At 67.2% G+C, this 20,150-nt stretch overlaps 1 protein-coding gene across 4 annotated transcripts in view; it reads right to left on the minus strand.

Moving 5' to 3' along the window:
• KCNQ1 (potassium voltage-gated channel subfamily Q member 1) overlaps positions 1-20,150 on the minus strand; it is a 275,100-nt gene that overhangs the window by 219,242 nt on the left and 35,708 nt on the right. For 2 of the 4 annotated variants that reach the window (XM_070058232.1, XM_070058251.1), the window contains exon 2: positions 12,010-12,100. The exons of 1 other annotated variant lie outside the window; for it this stretch is intronic. In XM_070058232.1, the coding sequence (XP_069914333.1) occupies positions 12,010-12,100 (91 nt within the window). Of the gene's footprint in view, positions 1-12,009; positions 12,101-12,191; positions 12,320-20,150 lie in introns of those variants that run through there. One more of the 4 variants, XM_070058276.1, reaches the window with a different exon arrangement.

Genomic DNA, 20,150 nt, shown 5'->3' on the forward strand with positions numbered 1-20,150 from the left:
AGGGAGACCCCCACGACTTCTGGGACACAACTCAAGCTTCAGGAGGCGTCCAGGCCATTCCAGAGTTAAGGAAACTCTTTTCCAACAGGCAAATGGCACTGGGACAATTTCACATCCATAGGAAAAAATACGAACTTCACCCAGGGCCCACCTGATACACAGACATCAACTCCAGACACGTCACAGACCCACGCGTAAGCACTGGAGCTACAGAACCATGGGAGGGAAACCCTAGGAACCACATGTTTGGGATATGTTTCCTAAATGTGGCATAAAAAGAAAAAAAGCAGAAAGTCCGATTTTGCAAAATTTAAAACATGTGGTCTCCAAAAGATGCAGCGAAACGCACTAGCAGGAGAGCCAGGAGGGCAGGGGTGCTGTGGGAGAGCCCAGGATGGTGGGCACTGCGGGAGGACCCAGGAGGGCAGGGGCACTGTGGGAGGACCCAGGAGGGCAGGGGCGCTGCGGGAGAGCCCAGGATGGCGGGGCACTGCGGGAGGACCCAGGAGGGCAGGGGTGCTGTGGGAGAGCCCAGGATGGCGGGCAGGAGGGCAGGGGTGCTGCGGGAGGACCCAGGAGGGCAGGGGCACTGCGGGAGGACCCAGGAGGGCAGGGGTGCTGTGGGAGAGCCCAGGAGGGCAGGGGCACTGCGGGAGAGCCCAGGAGGGCAGGGGCACTGCGGGAGGACCCAGGAGGGCAGGGGTGCTGTGGGAGAGCCCAGGAGGGCAGGGGCACTGCGGGAGGATCCAGGAGGGCAGGGGTGCTGTGGGAGAGCCCAGGAGGGCAGGGGCACTGCGGGAGGACCCAGGAGGGCAGGGGCGCTGCGGGAGGACCCAGGAGGGCAGGGGCGCTGCGGGAGGACCCAGGAGGGCAGGGGTGCTGCGGGAGAGCCCAGGAGGGCAGGGATGCTGTGGGAGAGCCCAGGAGGGCAGGAGTGCTGTGGGAGAGCCCAGGAGGGTGGGGTGCTAAGCCCAGGAGGGCAGGGGTGCTGTGGGAGGGCCCAAGAGGGCAGGGGCGCTGTGGGAGAGCCCAGGAGGGCAGGGGCGCTGTGGGAGAGCCCAGGAGGGCAGGGGCGCTGCGGGAGAGCCCAGGAGGGCGGGGTGCTGCGGGAGAGAGCCCAGGAGGGCAGGGGCGCTGTGGGAGAGAGCCCAGGAGGGCAGGGGTGCTGTGGGAGGGCCCAGAAGGGTAGAGGTGCTGTGGGAGAGCCCAGGAGGGCGGGGTGCTGCGGGAGGACCCAGGAGGGCAGGGGCGCTGTGGGAGAGAGCCCAGGAGGGCAGGGGTGCTGTGGGAGGGCCCAGAAGGGTAGAGGTGCTGTGGGAGAGCCCAGGAGGGCGGGGTGCTGCGGGAGGACCCAGGAGGGCAGGGGCGCTGTGGGAGAGAGCCCAGGAGGGCGGGGTGCTGCGGGAGGATCCATGTGGGCAGGGGCGCTGCGGGAGAGCCCAGGAGGGCAGGGGCGCTGTGGGAAGACCCAGGGCACTGCCACTGCAGCTCGGCAAAGCCACGTGAACACCAGCCACCCCACGCACGGGCTGCGCACACGGCTGCGCCCCAGCTCACTTCACCTCGCAGGGCACCGCCTCCTCAGAGAGCAGCCTGCCCGTCTCACGGTGGAACGGCCGCGTTCCTAGTCGCCCAGCCGCTCCGTCCCTAGGAACCACCCTGGGAGAGGAAAAGGAAATGGACTGCTCACAAAGACCTCCCTGCCACAGAGCCATCGGCACGTGGCTGCATCCAGACTGCGGCCCGTGCCAGAGCATCACTCAGCCACAAAGGGGAACGGGCGACGGGCACACCTGACAACCAGCTCCCTGCTAATGCCCCTGGGAAAGCAGCAGAGGGCGGCCCGAGTGCTCGGGCCTCTGCACCCAGTGAGAGACCTGTGCGGAACGCCTGGCTCAGCCCCAGTCGCTGTAGCCATTTGGAGAGTGGACCAGCAGATGGAAGACCTAACTCTGCATTTCAAACATATAGATCTTTTAAAAGCCTGTGCAAGAATGGAATTAAAGGCTAAGTTCATTTTGGTGAAGAAAATTTCTCATAATGTATGTTTTCCATGACCTTCTGGAAGACCATGAGTGTCTGGCAGCAGGCAGGTCAGCGGGCACCTGAGTGGGGGCGAGGGCATAGGGACACTCGCAGGGGTGAGGCAGAGGTGAAGCATGGGCTCGCCATGCTGGCCATCGGGACGGTTCTCGGCATGGGCGTGTCCACACACAGCCACGTGTGGTGAGCCTGGGGCTCTGTGAGAGCACGGAGCTTTGCTTCTGAAGTGAGAACGGTGCAGCTGAGGTTCCGGCAGCGGCCGCGTGGGGCCGGTGCACTGTGCTGGGGACTGCGGCCCCTCCTCCACACCCAACCCCACCTGCCACTCCACGTCGGCCAGGAGGCAGCCGCCAGCTCAGCTGTGGGGCCTGGAGGCCCATCACCTCCTGGAGTCTCCCGGGGTCTCCTGGGGAGTCTCCCTGACTCCTCTCGGGCACAGCCCACGACAACCAGGGGTCCCACACCTGCAGCCTCAATGCCACCTCTTCACGAGGGAGGCCCAGGGGCTCAGGAGCCGTCCAGGAAGGGCCCAGCCTTGGCCCCAGTGGAGCCAAAGGAGAGAGACACCCTCCTTTTTTCCCAGCTCCCGGGACAAAAGGCATCTCCCCAGGACCCAGGGGTCTCCTGGCCGTCCTCACTTAACCCCCCAGTCAGCTGGGGCTGGCCATGAGGCACACCACGTACTGAGTGGACACGCAGCTCGAAGTCCCGCCAGCGGCACCCTGGGAGAACAGGTCACTGGAGCTCAGTGCTCATCCTAGACCCTAGCAACCATGGGGCCTAGGGAAACGAACAACAAACGGACCCCTGCCTGGTCCCCACCCTGAAGGAAACTTGGCCATCGGCCTCAACTCTCCCCAGCTGGCCTAGGCCCAGCTCAAGAACCTCACAGGAGGACAGGACGCGCGCCATCCCCAGTGCCCAGCACACGTGGTCTTAATGCACGAGTTCCCCTTGGCACACGGAGCTCGGAAACTGGCCAGATCATAGCCAACTGCACCGGGCCCCAGCTCCAGGCAGACTGAGAGCGCCACACTGTCCCCACGTGTGTACCATGTATCTGCCTGTAGGCGTCCCTGCATGTGTGCCACGGGCCCGCTCACACACATCTATCCCTGCATGCACCTGGTGCCCTGCACACGTCCACGCTGTGTGTCCACACGTCTCCCAGTGTCTTCCACCTGCTCCTCAGTCTCCTGGTCACAACCAAGGTTCAGAGCGGGACCCCTGGGCCGAGGCTCTGGGCCAAGGTCTCCGCCCAAGGAAGCCAGGCTGCAAAGGCCAAAGGCACACCTTCTCGGGTGCCCAGGGGCCCTGCCTGTGTGGGGAGAGGCACCGCCCCCAATGGCCACAACCCCACAGCCCCCAGAGGCCAAAGCCCATTCCTCCAGACAGGCATGCAGAGTAGCCCCTGGCCCAGGGACCCACGGGCTCCACACAGGATCCCTGGCCACCCCTGCTTTGCAGTTGGGACCCCAAGAATCCAGCACAAGATGCCACCAGCCCAGCAGGGGTCTGGGGAGACCTGGGTGCTGCCCAGCGTGCCTGCCCCCCCCCCGCCAGGGCGTCTGGGGAGGCTGAGAAGCGCCCTGGGTGGGGGCGGGGGAGCACTCTGGCACCTGCCCAGCCCCCTCCGCAGGCCCCTGCCCATGGGGTGGGACAGCTGGCAGACCCGCAGGCCAGCCGCGCCCCGCGCCGCAGCCCGGGCTATTATCCCCAACGACTCCCCCCCGGGCAGCCCCCAGGGCGCCCCAGTGGAGTGCGGGTGCCAGGCCCGGCCGTTCAGCCGTCCCCGGGATGTTATGTCAGCTGTTACCCCGTGCTTAAAGCAAGGCCCTCCAGCTGGCCGGGTCAGATGTGAAAACAAGGACCTGACAAAACCCTGACCCGAGCCCCCGCCCAACGTGGCTCTCCCTGGCGAGGCTCGCTCCAGCCCCGAGCATAAAGGAGACACCTGTCCCAGGCCGGCACACTCTAATCCCACTAAGCCCGAGGCAGCGGCCCGCGCCCACAGCAGGCGGCCCCAGCCCCAGCACTGACTTTTGTCCTGGGCCTCGGGGCCCCGGGAGGCCGCCCCTCACACACCACGGAGAACAAAGGCCCACGTGGGGACCCCTTCTCCCCGCAGCCTGAGGCCCCTGAAGACGGGCCACCGTCACTTCCCACAAAGGCCCTGTTGCTGGGCCGCGGTCCCACCCCATGCACCGCCCCCCTAGCCCACGAGTGGCGACTGTGCCTGCAGCTGAATCATGAACTCTGAGAGCAGCAGGGAAGAGAAGGGAGTGTGGGCAGACACACACGTGCACACGCACACCCACCCAGGTGAGCAGGCACCAGCGTGCGCCAACACACAGTGGGAAACAAGGCCCTGGGCCCACACCCCCGCAGGTCACTCCCTGGGGCGGGCGGGGCTCCAGGAAGCTGGGTCTGTGGCCCACAGGCAACACAGCCCGCAGGTGACAGCCGAGACAGTGGACAGCGGGCATCGACCTGCCAGGAGCCTGCCCCCTCCTCTGCACGTGCCCCAGGCGTCCATGCTGGAAGCAGAGCACAGGCAGGGGGGCAGCCAGCAGGGCCCCTAGCTGCCCAGTGGATCTGCAGCGGCCAGCGCACTGGGGCCCACAGGACTCCCCGGCAGGCACATGGCAGGACCCTAGCCCTCTTCCTTCAGGGAGTAGCGCCTGGGAGAGATCTGCAGCAGGGGCTCCTGGTGGGAAAGTTGGGGAGCAGGCACCCCTACCCCAGCTGTCTCCCATCCACTCCCTGCCTGGTGGCCCCCAAATCCCAACCCAGTTCTCGCAAACCACTCGTACGGCATTGGGTTCCCCAATTTTCCAGAAGGTTCCAGAACTCTCTAGCATCCAGCCCAGCCCCTCCCCCTGCCAGGGTCTGGACAGACAACAATCCTGGCCTGGGCGTCGGCCTCACAGAGGGGGTCTTTGTTGCAGAACGGGCTTCACCACGCGGCCCCTGTGCTCAGGGAATGTTCCGGTAGCAGCCGACCCGTCTCATTTTCACGGCTGTCTGCAGAGCACAGGCCCCGCGTGCAGGAACGCCAGCTGTCCCCCTCGCACACAGCTGCCTCCAGGCAGGATGGTGGCCAACCCAGGCCCCACGAGCCTCGGTCCAGGGACAGGGGACCCGGCCAGGGTGTCAGCCATGTCCCGGCTCCCAACTCGGCCCCACGTGGACGCCCCAGGTCAAGGCACCATCCCCAGTTTGCCACGTCCACCCCAGCCCCCCAACCCCAGCGGGAGACCACGAAGGGAAGGTCAGCCCAGCAGGGAGAGAAATCGGGGACAGGTGACAAGGCCCTCGTTCTAGGGGTAAAGGGCCACATGGTCCCCAGTGTGCTCTCGGACCATTCCAGAACAGGGAGCCCAGCTCATGGCCACAGTCTGCAACCAAAACCTCTGGGAAGAGGGAGTGACAGCCCCGCGGGGCAGCATGGCCCCAGGGGCCTTCCCAGGGCTGTCCACAGCTACAGCCATGGGGACGCCCTGCACGGTGAGGCCGCACCCGGAGCATGCACCGCCCGTGGGCCACGGGCTTGGCTGCTGGAGCTGCCTCAGCAAGGCAGCCGGAGACACCACGCCCACGAGCGCACGTGGCCCGGTGCCCACGGAACTCCAGTCACACAACAGGCAGCCAGGCTGAGGGCTGCGGTTACGGCGTCCGCGGACGGCCAGGGTTACGGCTGCACCGTTTTGTTCCTAAACCCACATGTGGGGCTTTGGAGACAGGGTCTGTGCAGGGGAGGTCATGCTGGAGCCAGTCCGCCGGCATCCTTCGCACAGACCGACACCGGGCACACGGTACGTGAGGAAGGAGGCGGCAGAGCAGGGGAGGTTGGCAGGCTACGAGCCGCAGCCCCAGCGCGCCGCAGCCCTGCCACCCTGGGAGCGCGGGCCTCAGGCCATGCCCTGCGGCACGGGCTGCCGTCTGTGTCCCTCCATCAGGCAGCTGTGTCACGGAAGCAGCCTCCACGCCACTGTCTCACGGAGGCTCACGTATGTGCACAGCTTTTAAAAAGGAAAAAAGATTTACTTATTTATCTGAAAGGCAGAGTTACAGAAAGGCAGAGACAGAGACAGAGGCAGAGACAGAGAGACAGAGACAGAGACAGAGAGAGACAGAGAGAGACAGAGAGAGAGTCAGAGAGAGAGAGAGGTCCTCCATCCGCTGGTTCACCCCCCATATGGCTGCATCAGCTGGAGCTGCACCGATCTGAAGCCAGGAGCTTCCTCCAGGTCTCCCATGGGGGTACAGGGGCCCAAGCACGTGGGCCATCTTCCACTGCCTTCCCAGGTGCATTAGCAGGGAGCTGGATCACAAGTGGAGCAGCCGGGACTCGAACCGGCACCCATATGGGATGCCAGCACCCCACGGCTACAGCAGAGTGCAGGCCCCATGCAGCTGGTTTTCCAACAGCCAAGTGGCTGCTGGTGGTCAAACCTTGCTCCCCGTGGCCTGTAGAGGGCGGGCCTGACGCCTGACCTGTGCCAGGAAGTCCCCGGCCCACAGGGCTCCGGCAGGACTGAAAGGTCGCTGGGGCAGCCAGTGGCCAGCGGCCGAGACGTCCCCATCTCATGCCAGGGAACCCGGGTTCAGGTCCACCTCTGCTTCCAAGTCCCGCTTCCTGTCCCCATGTGCCCTAACGGCGGCAGCTGATAGCTCAGGGCATCGGGCCCCTGCTACCACGCAGGGCACCTGGGCTGAGGCGCCAGCTCCTGGATGCAGCCTGGCCCAGCCTGGTTGTCGAGGGCGTTTGGAGAGGGAACCAGCAGACAGGCGTGCACCCATTCTCTTCCAGATAAACACGTTTTCAAAAATCTTAAAAAGCAAAAACACACCTCCTAGCCTGAGGCCCAGCTGTGCCCGTCCCGGGCTCCCAAGCTGCTCAGCCCCTGTTGGCTGCCTGCGCACCACCTGGCACCTGCCTGTCTGCAGGCAGAACCCCAGTGCCCACCTCCCGCACTCCTCGATTCGTGGGCTCAGCGGTGGGGGCGGGGGGGCTTTTGTCTCCACTGCGGTTCAGTGTGGAGGAAACTTCTAAAAGTCCTTCAACACTCCCAGCCCGGCCGAGAGCCCAAACGTGGCCAAGGGTCCTCACCATTCACTCCCTGGGCAAGGGCTGGCCATCCCTGTGGCCTTGGGGGTCCACCATGCACTGGGCTTCTAGATTGCGACCCCCCAAGGGAGCCCCATGTTCGCCTGTCACGGCTGTCCTGGCTCGGGCCCACCCCTCCGTGCTACCACCTGCCCCCCAGGTTCCCTGTAGTAGGTGTCCACTGTGGTTCAGCCCCTGCCCCCACAGCAGCCCAGACCTCAGTGCACAGGCCGACGCCCCTGCCTCCCAGGGGTGGGCAGACAGGCGGGACTCCTTCGGGGCGCTCGTGCCTGCAGATTACCCCAGCTTGGCCGGGCAGCAGCCCCCACACTCACTGAGCCTGAGGCCTGGCACATAGTAGGCGCTGCTGCACACACGCAGGAAGCTGGGCACTGGGTGAGGCCAGCTCCTGCCATGGGAGGCCGTGGACAGCCTGGTGGGGGCTCTTGCATGCCAGGGACGAGGGGACTGAGGTCATGGTTCTGTGTGGGGAGGGAACTTCCTCCCAGGAGCCCTAGAGCCCAGAGAGGGGAGCAGGTGTCCCCACGGCCACGGGGGACCAAGTCCACCAGCCGGGCAGGGGCCAGGAGGGAAGAGACCTGGGGTTTGTCGTGGAAAACCTGGGCCACCCGCCGGTCCCAAGCTTGGGCCCTGCAGGAGGGGAGATGGCGCGGGGGCTCAGCCAACCGCACGCGCAGGCTCCAGGTCAGCCTGGGGCCCACGCGACCCCAGACGCCGCCACGGCAGGTACTGGGTCTGGCGCCAGGAAGAGCTGGCAGCGGAGGGTGTGCTTGGCGGGAGCTGCAGGGGCCGGGGCTGGGGCCCGGGGGCCCAGGGGCCCGAGGACAGAGCCCGACCTTGTTCCACAGGAAAGAGGGACCCAGCAGGGCTGAGGGCCCCCCAAGGCCCCACAGGGTCTCACGTGGCTGCTGGGAAGGAGAGGCCCAGAGCGTGAGGGCCGGGCCCTGGGCTGAGGGGCAGCGGGGCGCCGAGGATCCAGCTGGCGGGAGGGCTGGGTCAGCGACGGCCGGCGGGGCCCAGGGAGGAAGCCTGGAGCGATGACCTCATCCCCCAGGCCTCCGGGCCGCCCCCAGGCCGGGGACGTGGGGCGCCCTGTCGCGGGTCTTTGTGTAGGACCCAGACAAAACCAGCCCCTCACCTGGGCCTGGGGCAGGGTCTCATGCTGCAGAGGAGGGGGCCCCCCACCAGCAGCAGGCCTTGGGAGACAGGAAGGCCGCCCGAAACCAGGAACACACTCCCAGGACAGGCACGCCCATGCACACACGCGTGTGAACAGTCTCCTCCGGACTCGGCACCGGCGGCAGCCACCTTCCCCGGGCGGCCACAGGCCAGCGGCAGGCCGAGCGGACCTCAGGCTGTGCCCCCAGCCCGGCAAGATTCCTCCCAGATGGCTTCTTCAGACCCACACACATGCCTGGATCCCCGCGTGGCCGCCCAGAGCGCTCGGCACCGCAGAGCCAGGTGCACGGAGCAGGAGGGGCCACGGAGCTCTTGGGGGCTGACCCCTCCCCCATGAATGTGGGACCCCTACTCTGGCCCACGGGGGCTCCCCAAGCCTGTGGTGTAGGATCCCCGCTCAGCACCCCTGCACTGGGCCAGCAGCTCCAGGCTGCACGTGACAAGGGCGCCCCCTGGTGTCCCTGCAGCCGAGGCCGGCTCTGTCCCACTCTCCCTGTCTGGGGCCGGCTGGCGCTCTCACCCCCCAGGGACCTGAGCCCTAGATCGCACCCCAGCCAACCTGCTCCCTGCTAGGACCCCACCCCCGAGCTTCTAAACCACGAGCCAGGGTCCTGCGCTCACCCACCCCTTGAGGCTGTGAGCTGCGAGGGGGAGGGGTCCCGTCCTGTCTCGGGCCCCCCAGCAGGTACCCAGCTCCGTCCTTGCCCCAACCCTCCCCCCGGGAAACCCTCCTTGTCCCTGCAGAGCCAAACCAATCTCAGGGTCCCAGGCCGGACCCCAACGCCTGGCACAGCTGAAGGGAGGGGCAAAGTCTGAGGCTGTTCCTCGACTCCCCTGTGCCACAGGTGGGGAAACCGAGGCCCACGGCCGCACAGCAACAGGAGCGCCCCTGCAGGGGCAGCCAGGAGGGATGTCTGAGGCCAGGCAAGCAGCCCGCTGGGTGTGGGCAGTGTGGCCACTCTCAGGGAGCGTGCCATGCCACTAAGCAAGGGAGGCACAGGGCTCGGGGCAGAGGAGTGACAGACACGGGTCAGGGAGGGCGCACGCCACAGCCTGACAGGAAGCCAGTGCCACAACGCACCAGAGCCAGCCGGCTGCATGCAGTGTGTGCAAAGGAAGCTTGGGGGCCACGGAGGGGGCCAGGGCTCGAGGCCAGAGCTCACCCCAGAACCCCAGAGCACGAGGGCAGCTTCTGGGGGATCCACGTTTGTTTCAGGATCCTCTTCCCCCCAACTGCTGTGTGGGAGTGGGGGGGGCTGGAGGAGCACGGTGGGGGGGCAGGCGGGAGGCCGCTGTGGCCACCTCCCCAGGGAGGAACGGTTCTGAGGGCCACGTGGGGCGGGGACTCCGCCTCCGCAGCACCCAGGCCCTGGGGCCAGGGGTGAGGGAGCCCAGGACATAGCGGCTGCAGTTCAGAGAATGGCCACCAGGGGGCAGGCAGTCCCCACAGATGTCAGGTTCCACAGCAGGAGGCAATGGCCAGCAGGGGCTGCCAGGGCCTGAGGAGGAGCCCCCAGCCACTGCCCGGCCCCTGGGCTACCTCTCTGCACCGAGCCACGACACCTGGGGACAGGAGGCCTCAGCCACCGGGGCCTGCCACTCCCACAGCGGGAGGGGGAGTGTTCCCTTGGCCGTCTGTACCACGTGTCATAGGGCCTGGGGTACACACTCCACACAGGGACCTCGGAGCCCTGTATGTCCATGTTGCCAGGGGCACACGGAGCTCAGGGCACAGGTTAGGGGGTCCTTGTGAGCTGGGTCTGTATGTGAGCCTTCCCCGGGCCACTGCACCAGGACCAAGAGACAGGCCCTGCCTAGCCCTGAACCTGGGGCCCTCGGAGCCCACAGCCCCCAGCTGTCCCCAGCCCCCACAGCTGGGGGCTCCTGTCATCCCCGGGAGCCCCAAGGCATCAGAGCAGGGGGACGACCCAAGGCCCTGGGCTAAGGGAGCAGCTGTCCCAGATCCGAGCTGAACAAAACAGGTGTGGCCACATACTTACACACGCCACACACCCATGCACATGTGCTGTGTCAACACATCAGTACAGACCACGTGTGGCCAAAACACACACACATGTGCACACAAACTTCCCACTCACATTCCTACACACGCAAGCTTAAACACGCTGTACAAACACGTGCATCCCCCGTGTGCGTTCACAGCTGCATGTGAGCATGCTGCCACGTGTGCACACGGACACAGCTAGCCACACACGTGCACATCCCTGTAAACACACGTACGCGGACTACATGCAGATGCACGAGCTACTTGTACGTGCATGCGCCCACATGTGGATGCAAAGCCACCCGCGCACACTGCCATGCTGTGACACACATGCATGTACCCAGATGCACACGCCACCACACGTGTGCACACGCACCGAGTTGCATAGCCATGCATTGTTGCTGTGAGAACACATGTGCTTGTGTACACAGAGGTGCACGCACAGCCACGTGTGCATACACCAACGCACAACCACACACGCACACACGGAGCCTGGGGGGGGTCGTGCAGCCCGGCTCCAGGCCCAGGCCCTGAGCCCCAGCCCCACGGAGGAGCGCGTGTCAGGACTGCCGCCGTCCAGGCGCACACGCAGGGCCACTCGCCCACTGGGCGCTGACCCAGCTGGGGGCCTGAAGGCTGCTCAGGGAGCGGGGCCCATGGGGGGAGGGGAACGCATGCTGTGGGGCCACTGCCCACCATGAGCCCCGAACTGCAAGGACCCTGGAACCTGGGTGAGCACGAGCCCGACGAGAGAGAGAGAGAGAGAGAGAGAGAGAGAGAGAGGGAGGGAGGGAGGGAGGGAGGGAGGGGGAGAGAGAAAGAAGCCGGCGTCCCTGGGGACACCAGCACCTGGTGTCGCCTGTGCCGAGCAGATGGAGAGTACGCAGCCCAGCCCTGGAAGTGCCCACCGCCCTGCCACGCGCACGGCTACGGCGGGGGGGGGGGGGAAGGACCCAGCAACACGGACACCTGGGCCACGCGGTGGCCACTCCCCTCCCGCGATGCCCCTGGGGCTCAGCCACCTCCCCAGACAGGGCTCCCTGCTGGGGCCGGGCGAGCGGACCCAGAATGCATGGGGATGGGGGGGCACAGCAGGGCACAAACCAACGGTGCCGAGGCCGCGACAGCACAGGGTGCCCGGCGCCGGCCACGCAGCCACAGAGCAGCCGGAAGGGCAGGGCGGGTTCTCCCACCCCGCACCCACGGCCCCGAATCCAGCAGCAAGCAAAGAAAGATGAGCTCAGAACTCACGGCCCCACAGCCGGGGTCGCGCGGGGCCCAGCCGGACGGCAACCAGGCCCAGGGCCGCGAGGGAGGGGACGTCTCGGCGGCCGGCGCAAGGGCAGGGAGGTGTGCTGGGCTGGCGGCTTGGGACGGTGAAGGGACACTGGTGGACACGGGGTGACCGGGGTGGGAGCAGCTGTGTGCCAGGACCCCCGGTCCTTCCTCCTTTCTCAGGAGCTGCCTCCTCCAGGAAGCCCTCTGGAACCACGCAGGCACGCTCCTCCCTCCGCCCTCCCTGACTGTCAGGCACGGCCCCATAGCCTGGCACACGTGGGGGTCAGGAGGCCTCCAGCATCAGGGGCGCCACAGCGTAGGCGCGGCCAGGGCCAGCTGCCCCCGCCTCACTGGTCCCCCAGCGCCTACGTACCATCCAGAAGAGGGTGCCCGTGGCCAGCGTGGCATACTGCTCGATGGTGGACAGCACACTGAAGATGAGGCAGACCAGGACGATGAGGAACCTGCAAGGCAGCAGGGCGTGGCGGTCAGCTCGCGCAGCACCCAGCACCCAGCTGCCCCAGCCGTCAGGGGGACTGAGCCCCATGGAGGGACCTGGCATGCGCCCCCGCCGCCCCTCCAGACACAGAAAGCAGGCGGCCACCGGTGTGGCTCCCTCCACCGGGATGGATGTTCCAGACCCGGCAGCAGTCAGAATGACGGAACATTCTAGACCTGCACAGCGTTCAGAGTGACAGAATGTTCTAGACCCAGACAGCAGTCAGTGGGGGGCTGTTCTAGACCCCAATGGCCTTCAGAATGACCGAGACAGCGGTCACAATGGCGGAACGTTCTAGACTTGAACGGCACCGAGTGACCCAGTGGCAGAGGGACGGAGTACTCCGGACCTGGACGGTGCTAGAGCTGCCAATGTCTGCGTGCCTCCCTTCCCCCCCAAGCAGCGCGCATACGCTTCCAAGGGCCGGGGGAAGGCCGCCTGGCGACGCCGGCACAGCAGCCAGCTCCCCGCCCCCGCCAGGCACCACCGGTGGGGATCCTGAGGCTGCAGGGCATGGCTGCTGCCCCCCCTCTGGGGCCATCAAAGGGAAGGCGCAGCACGCCCCACCCCGGGCCTGGCCCGGCTGTCTGAGCTCTGATCCTGCCGCAGCCAGAGATAAGGGGCCCCCCCAGCCCGCCCCTTCCCGAGGCTCCAACTCCCTGGCTGAGTGTGGTCCCAGGGCCAGAGCAGCAGGGGGCTGCCCCACAGTCCCGAGGACCCGAGAAAGCCCCATGCAGGGACCCCGTGGGCCAGAGCCCCCACTCTCCCCACAGGCTGGGCCCCTCCCTGCAAGCAGCCCCTGCCCGTCCCACTCACACTGCCCCGTGTCGAGTTCCCTGGGGCAGGTGGGGCTCCGAGGCCCCCCCAGGCCCCTGAGGGCCCCCAGCACCAACGTCCTGATTCCCTCCCCACCCCCACCCTCTGCTGCAGGGGTCCCCCCTCACCTGCCCGTCAGATCCACCTGCAGGGCGGGGTCCCAGCGCTCTACTCCACACCACTCTGCTCTCCCCCTCCCCACCCTGGGCCCCAGACCAGCCGGCTCCTCCCGCTCTCTGCACAGGCCCAGCCACACCTGTCCCGCCGGAGGCCCCTCACAGACCCCCACAGGACGGCTGCCCCTCAGGCTGAGAGGCCGGCCCCTCCCACCCCCATCGCGTGCTGGACGCACAGGAGTCACGGCTGGGACCTGCTGCCTACTGCCCACCTGGCCCAGCACGGTCTGCTCAGGCTGGCAGGGACTCTGCCACACCGCGGACCGAGGAGCGCCTGCGGGCTGGACGAAGCACCCAGCCCAACCTTGGGGGCACAGCAGCACCGTGTGGTCATGGCAACCGGCTCGGCCAGCCCCGACCTGGGTGCACACTGGCGCTGCCCAGCCATCCCTCCCCCCGGGGCTCCCGTGCGGGGCAGCCAGGGCTAATCCTCCCAGTGTGTGCTTTCACTACGGGGCAGGGAAGCAGAAGCAGCTACAGCCTGGCCGGGCCAAGAGGAAGAGCAGGCGCCACCGGGGCAGGAGGTGCCACCATGCGCTCCCCAGGCCCACCGGGCACAGCTGGGGCAGGGCGGGCACTGCACAAAGGGACGTGCAGCCTACCGGCTGCCCCTGCATGGCCACAGGGCCCAGGCAGCTCCTGGCCTCGGCTTTCCCACGACAGAATTCAGCACCTACAGCCACTCCCTCACAGGGCTCCTGGCAAGGGCTGGGCCCACGACTATGCCCCGAAGCTCTCAGCCTGCTCCCCACAAAGATATGGCCAAAACCACCGGCCAGGGCCCCATGGGAACCGACGCCGGCCCAACACCAGGAAGTGCCCTGGGGACCAGGCGCCGCCACCACGCACCCAGCCAGCAGTGAAACAGGTGACACTGATCCTCTGCACGCATCACGGGGACGCTGGCACAAGGGCATGCTGGCCACTGGGGTGGCCTCAGCGGGAGCAGAGCCAGGGGACACAAGCCGGGGCAGGCCCCCAGCAAACAGCAAGAGCAGCCAGGATTTGTGGCGTGGACCGAGAGGCCCCCTGCCTGCTGGGCTGGCTCAGGCGACACAGGGACCCAGGTGGGCAAGGCACTGCCACCAGGGCCTATGCCCGAGCCCGGCCCAGGAGGGGAGGATTCGGCCAGGAAGACCTGGAGTGAACGGGCCACCTCACAGGGCCAGGCGGGAGCGGGCTGTGTACTGGGAACCCCTCCTCGGGACCACACTGAGGCGAATTCCCCGGGCGGCCCAGGCCACTCATCCCCGAGGTCGGGCACGTGGTAGGCCGGGCGGCTCTCCAAATACGTAGACGCTTTAACCAGCCTGGGAGAGAAACGTGGAACCCGCCTCGCTCTGCTCCACATGAAGTGAGTTTTATCGTATTTGCCGCTCTGTTCCTGTCCCAGGCAGAGCTGGGAGCTTGGAGAGGCCGCACCAGGGTCCCTGCCGGTCAGGGGCTTGGGCCTGAATGCTGTGTCTCTGGGTCCCACCACGCCCTGGGCTGAGCCCCTGCTCCGAGACAGACGCTGAGGCCTGGGCAGCAGCGTCCGCACACAGCGTGCACCCCGGTGCCCAGGTGCCCGAGGGGGCTGGGGCCGTCCAGGGACAATGCCCTCCTTGTTCCCCGTGGCAGCAGAGGGACCTGAGAACCAGCCCAGGGGACGGCCAGCGCCTTATCGGACATCACTGCGATATCGCCACTGCCTGGGTGCAGGGAGCAGCGGCCACGTGGGTGCCTCCGCGGGGGCCAGCGGCAGGCCAGGGCGGGGACAGGTGCGCTGACACAAAGGTCACACAGGACGGCTTCTGTGCTCTGCCGTGCAGGGGAGGGCAGGGCACTGGGGGGGGCGGGGGGTCTCAGAGACTCCTGCCGTGTGCAGCCACCCGCTGGCGGCGCCCCAGAAAGGAAGACGGCAAAGTTTTGCACACGGCCGGCAGCGGTGGCCGCACCCCACTGAGGCTGTCCTCGAAGCCCCGGCTGTGTGCCGAGGAGCGGCTGAGACGGGGACCTGGGCTTAGGCACGCGTGGCAGGGAGACCGCCACAGAGCGGGGCAGGGGCCAGGCCCCCACCGGCCGATGCACACACCCGGGACAGAGCAGGCCTCCGTGCCACGCCACCAGTGCAAGGTCCCTGGGGGGTGGTAAACAGCCCCAGGCGGTGCTGCCCAGGAGGGAGAGCGGGCCAGGGCCCCTGCTCGCCGCCCCTCCCCCAGGCCAGACGGTGCGAGCCTGAGACCCTGAACACCCACGGCTGTCCCCTAGCAGGAACCTGCAGGACAAGAGAAGCCCTGAGCCGCCGTTGTGGCCGCCAGCCAAGCCCCGGCCAGTCTCCCCGAGTCCTGAGGGACGCGCCTCGGCCACGGCTCCCCGTCCACATGCCACAGCCCCTTGGCACAGGTGCCCCGAGAAGCCCCGGGCTGGGGACTCAGGGACGGCCACACACAGGACACTAAGGCTCCCACGTCCCCGGGGCCCAGCAGTGTGTGGGCAGGGAGCCCAGGCTGGCTGGGCTGGGGGACATCCCGCTGGGCCGGGGCCCCGTCACACCCACACTCACACACACACATACTCACACACACTCACACACACACACTCACACACACTAAGGCTCCCACGTCCCCGGGGCCCAGCAGTGTGTGGGCAGGGAGTCCAGGCTGGCTGGGCTGGGGGACATCCCGCTGGGCCGGGGCCCCCGTCACACCCACACTCACACACATTCACACACACTCACACACACACACTCACATACACTCACACACACACTAAGGCTCCCACGTCCCCGGGGCCCAGCAGTGTGTGGGCAGGGAGTCCAGGCTGGCTGGGCTGGGGGACATCCCGCTGGGCCGGGGCCCCCGTCACACCCACACTCACACACATTCACACACACTCACACACACACACTCACATACACTCACACACACACTAAGGCTCCCACGTCCCCGGGGCCCAGCAGTGTGTGGGCAGGGAGTCCAGGCTGGCTGGGCTGGGGGACATCCCGCTGGGCCGGGGCCCCCGTCACACCCACACTCACACACATTCACACACACTCACACACACACACTCACATACACTCACACACACACTAAGGCTCCCACGTCCCCGGGACCCAGCAGTGTGTGGGCAGGGAGTCCAGGCTGGCTGGGCTGGGGGACATCCCGCTGGGCCGGGGCCCCCGTCACACCCACACTCACACACATTCACACACACTCACACACACACACTCACATACACTCACACACACACTAAGGCTCCCACGTCCCCGGGCCCAGCAGTGTGTGGGCAGGGAGTCCAGGCTGGCTGGGCTGGGGGACATCCCGCTGGGCCGGGGCCCCCGTCACACCCACACTCACACACATTCACACACACTCACACACACACACTCACATACACTCACACACACACTAAGGCTCCCACGTCCCCGGGGCCCAGCAGTGTGTGGGCAGGGAGTCCAGGCTGGCTGGGCTGGGGGACATCCCGCTGGGCCGGGGCCCCCGTCACACCCACACTCACACACATTCACACACACTCACACACACACACTCACATACACTCACACACACACTAAGGCTCCCACGTCCCCGGGGCCCAGCAGTGTGTGGGCAGGGAGTCCAGGCTGGCTGGGCTGGGGGACATCCCGCTGGGCCGGGGCCCCCGTCACACCCACATTCACACACATTCACACACACTCACACACACACACTCACATACACTCACACACACACTAAGGCTCCCACGTCCCCGGGGCCCAGCAGTGTGTGGGCAGGGAGTCCAGGCTGGCTGGGCTGGGGGACATCCCGCTGGGCCGGGGCCCCCGTCACACCCACACTCACACACATTCACACACACTCACACACACACACTCACATACACTCACACACACACTAAGGCTCCCACGTCCCCGGGGCCCAGCAGTGTGTGGGCAGGGAGTCCAGGCTGGCTGGGCTGGGGGACATCCCGCTGGGCCGGGGCCCCCGTCACACCCACATTCACACACACACATACACTCACACCCTCTCACACACACACTCATACACACACACATAGGCCAGGGCCCCCATCACACCCACACTCACTCACACACACACACACACTCACACCCCAGCAGGGAGGCCTCCAGCCCCTCCCACGTGTGGCAGCCGGGCCTGGGGGGCCTCTCCTGCCTGCATGCCCCCGCTTCCACGGGGCTTTCCTGAGCCTGCTTTCTCGTCACACGAGCGGTGACATCTGTAGCCTGGAGGCCGGCACAGGGGAGGCGGCCGCTGGCAGGACTCCACGGGGGCCCACGCTCTCCCCAGGTCCTCCACTCCCCAGCAGGGCACCTCTGTGAGCCCCCGGAGGGGCACCCTGCAGTCACTCCAAGTCCTCTAGGGGGCGCTCAAGGGAAGGAACTCTCAGGATGGCCCTTGGCTGACCGCAGAGGCCCAGCAGGAGAGGGAGGGGAGGGGCCCAGAGTGGGTCTCGCAACCCCTGGACCAGAGAGGAAGCGTCTGAGGCGGGGCCGGGCTGCTGGCCTGTTTTCCAGCTACTCAGCTGAGATGCCTGTGTCCAATAAAACTTTATTGACAGAAACGGGCAGCAGGTGCTGGGAGCACCTGTCGCCCTGCGAGCCTCCGGTCCCGGCCACAGCTGGAACCCCACAGCTGGCGTCTAGGGAGCTGTCTGGGCACCAAGCTCGGGCCAGGAGCATGCAGTGTCCGCCCAGGGGCTGCGATCCACACACTCCACCACGGGGCCCGCCCACTCCTGTCCACTCTGAACCTCCCTGCAGGAGCGGGAGCCGAGAGAGGCCGCAGGACCTGCCCAGGGTGCAGGGCACCAGGCGGTCAGCCACCCACCTGGAAGCCGCTCGGGAAACCCTACCCCAAGGGTGACCTTCCAGGAGGGGCCTGGGGCAAGGCTCGGCCAGGAGGGCGGGGCACCGGCTGCACGCCGGCTGGGTAGGTGCTGGTGGCCGCCAGTGGAGTAGGCACGCGGCTGCGCGCAGTGGGCCCGGCCGAGGCCGAGATAAGACGGCCCTCGGAGGGTATATTTAGAAGGTGCCGGAACAGCAAGCCGCAGTGACCCCACAGCAGGGCCTGCACCGCCCCCTCCTGGAGGGGCAGACACGCTCCCCCCACCCCGAGGAAGCGCCTGGCCCACCCTCCCACTGACAAGGGGCATCGCGCCCAGGCCACATGGCCATCTGTGGGCTTCCCTGCCCCAGGCCGGGGGGCGTCTTTCAGCTTCACAGACATAAGGACCTGAACGGAGCGGCCGACAATCACACCCAGGAAAGGAGCAAGGAGTAGGAAGTCCTTCCTCGCGTCCAGCCCGAGTCTTTCCTGCTGCAGTCTGGGCTCCAGCAGCAGGAAACCTCCTGCCCCATCCCCACAGGCACGAGGGACCCACCGGCCTGCACGCACTGGCCAGGGGCAGCCACTGCCCGGCGCACGCCAGACGGCCCGCTTTGTGCAAGGCATGGGCCCAGACACACTGGAGCACTCTGGAGGTGGTGGCAGCCCCCAGGGACCCGGCAAGACGCTGGTGAGCCCTGTGGCCAAGCTGAGAACCAGCAGGTGCCTGCCCCGGAAGCTGGCCCTGCTCTCCCCGCTGCCCTCCCCCACAGAGCCCTCCCAGGAGAGGGAGTGGCTACAGAGTGACCAGCTGGCCACGAGTGTGCCACACCACCGAGGAGGGGACAGCTGCTGGGCACCACCTTGCTCATCGGCCTGCTGGGGCGGGCGTAGGGGGATGGTGCCAGACACGCACCCCTCACTCACAGGGACTGGACCCTTCCCTACCCCTGCTCCGCCTACCCTTCCCACTGCCCGTGGAAAGGGCAATCCGGGAGGGCTTCTCAGAAGTGGGGGCCTGGCCCAGCCAGAGGGATCAGCAGGTGCGAAGCCTGTGGGAGAGAGCGCGTTCAGGAGGAACGACTCCAGAGGCAGGCGACGGAGAAGGGCGGCCGCCAGACACGGGGGCACAGGGCCGGCACCTGTGGAGCAAGGGGGCAGAGGCCGCGGGCTCCAGCTGCCCGGCCTCACTGCTGCTGCGAGAGGCCTCCTCTGTGGCCCTCCACTGCAGCCGTGGCCTCGGCCCCACCTCACGCACCCTTGGGGAGCTGCTGAAGCAGCCCTCGCTGCCAAGCCTGGCACGCGGGCCCCGGGGCGCGGCCGGCTCAGTCCCCGGAGGGCGAGGGGCGTTCCGGGGGGTCCAAGCCGCCGGCCTGGCCCCAGGCTCCCACGCGGAGCACTGGGCTCGCTCTGTTCCCAGGGCAAGCGTGTGGGGAAGTGGACTGGAAGGCAGGTCACTCTGGGTGCCCCCAGCTCTGTGCAGACGCCACACTGCACTCCTGAGCACTGCAGGCCCACGCACACCGGCTCTGTTCTCTCACGGGTTGGGCACTAGGACGCGGCACAGGGAGCTAAGCCGCTGCCCACAAGCACCGTCCCTCCCCGGAGCCGGCGAGCACCACCCCCGGCCCGCTGCTGACCGTGATCCGCAGGGCAGTGGGAGCCCGAGTGCCTGTGACGCTGCCCGACTCGGGAGACGCGGCTGGGGGAGCAACCCGGCGGATGGAAGGCCCCCTCGCTCCCCTGCTCTGACCCTGCCTTTCAGATGAACAATCTCCAACACCCACAGACCGGGGGAATAGCGGGCGGCCAGACCCCACGGCACGATCGCTTCTCTGGGGCCACCCCTCCGCCCGCCCGTCTGAGGCAGCCAAGAAGGCTCTGGTTCGGCTTTGCCCCAAGCCGCGTGAGGGCAGGACCCAGGGGAGCAGCAAGGGGCCGCCCAGGGCTTCCTGCGGCCACCACCAAGCAGGCCACAGCGCAGACCCCAGAGCCCGGCCACCGCCTCCCGGGCCACCGCAGGTGGGGAAAACTCTCCTCTGACCAAACACACCCAGGACAGGGGTGGCAGCTGACCCCGGGCACTGCCCAGGCCACCACCTCCTCAGTGCCTCTTCCAGTGTCAGAGCGTGGCCCAGAGGCCCCGCGCCCCCAGGGACCCCTGCCTCCCTCCCCAGGCGAGAGCGCAGAGGAGCACAGGCAT

The sequence above is a fragment of the Oryctolagus cuniculus genome, chromosome 1 (genome assembly GCF_964237555.1).
Source record: "Oryctolagus cuniculus chromosome 1, mOryCun1.1, whole genome shotgun sequence".
NCBI lineage: Eukaryota > Metazoa > Chordata > Mammalia > Lagomorpha > Leporidae > Oryctolagus > Oryctolagus cuniculus.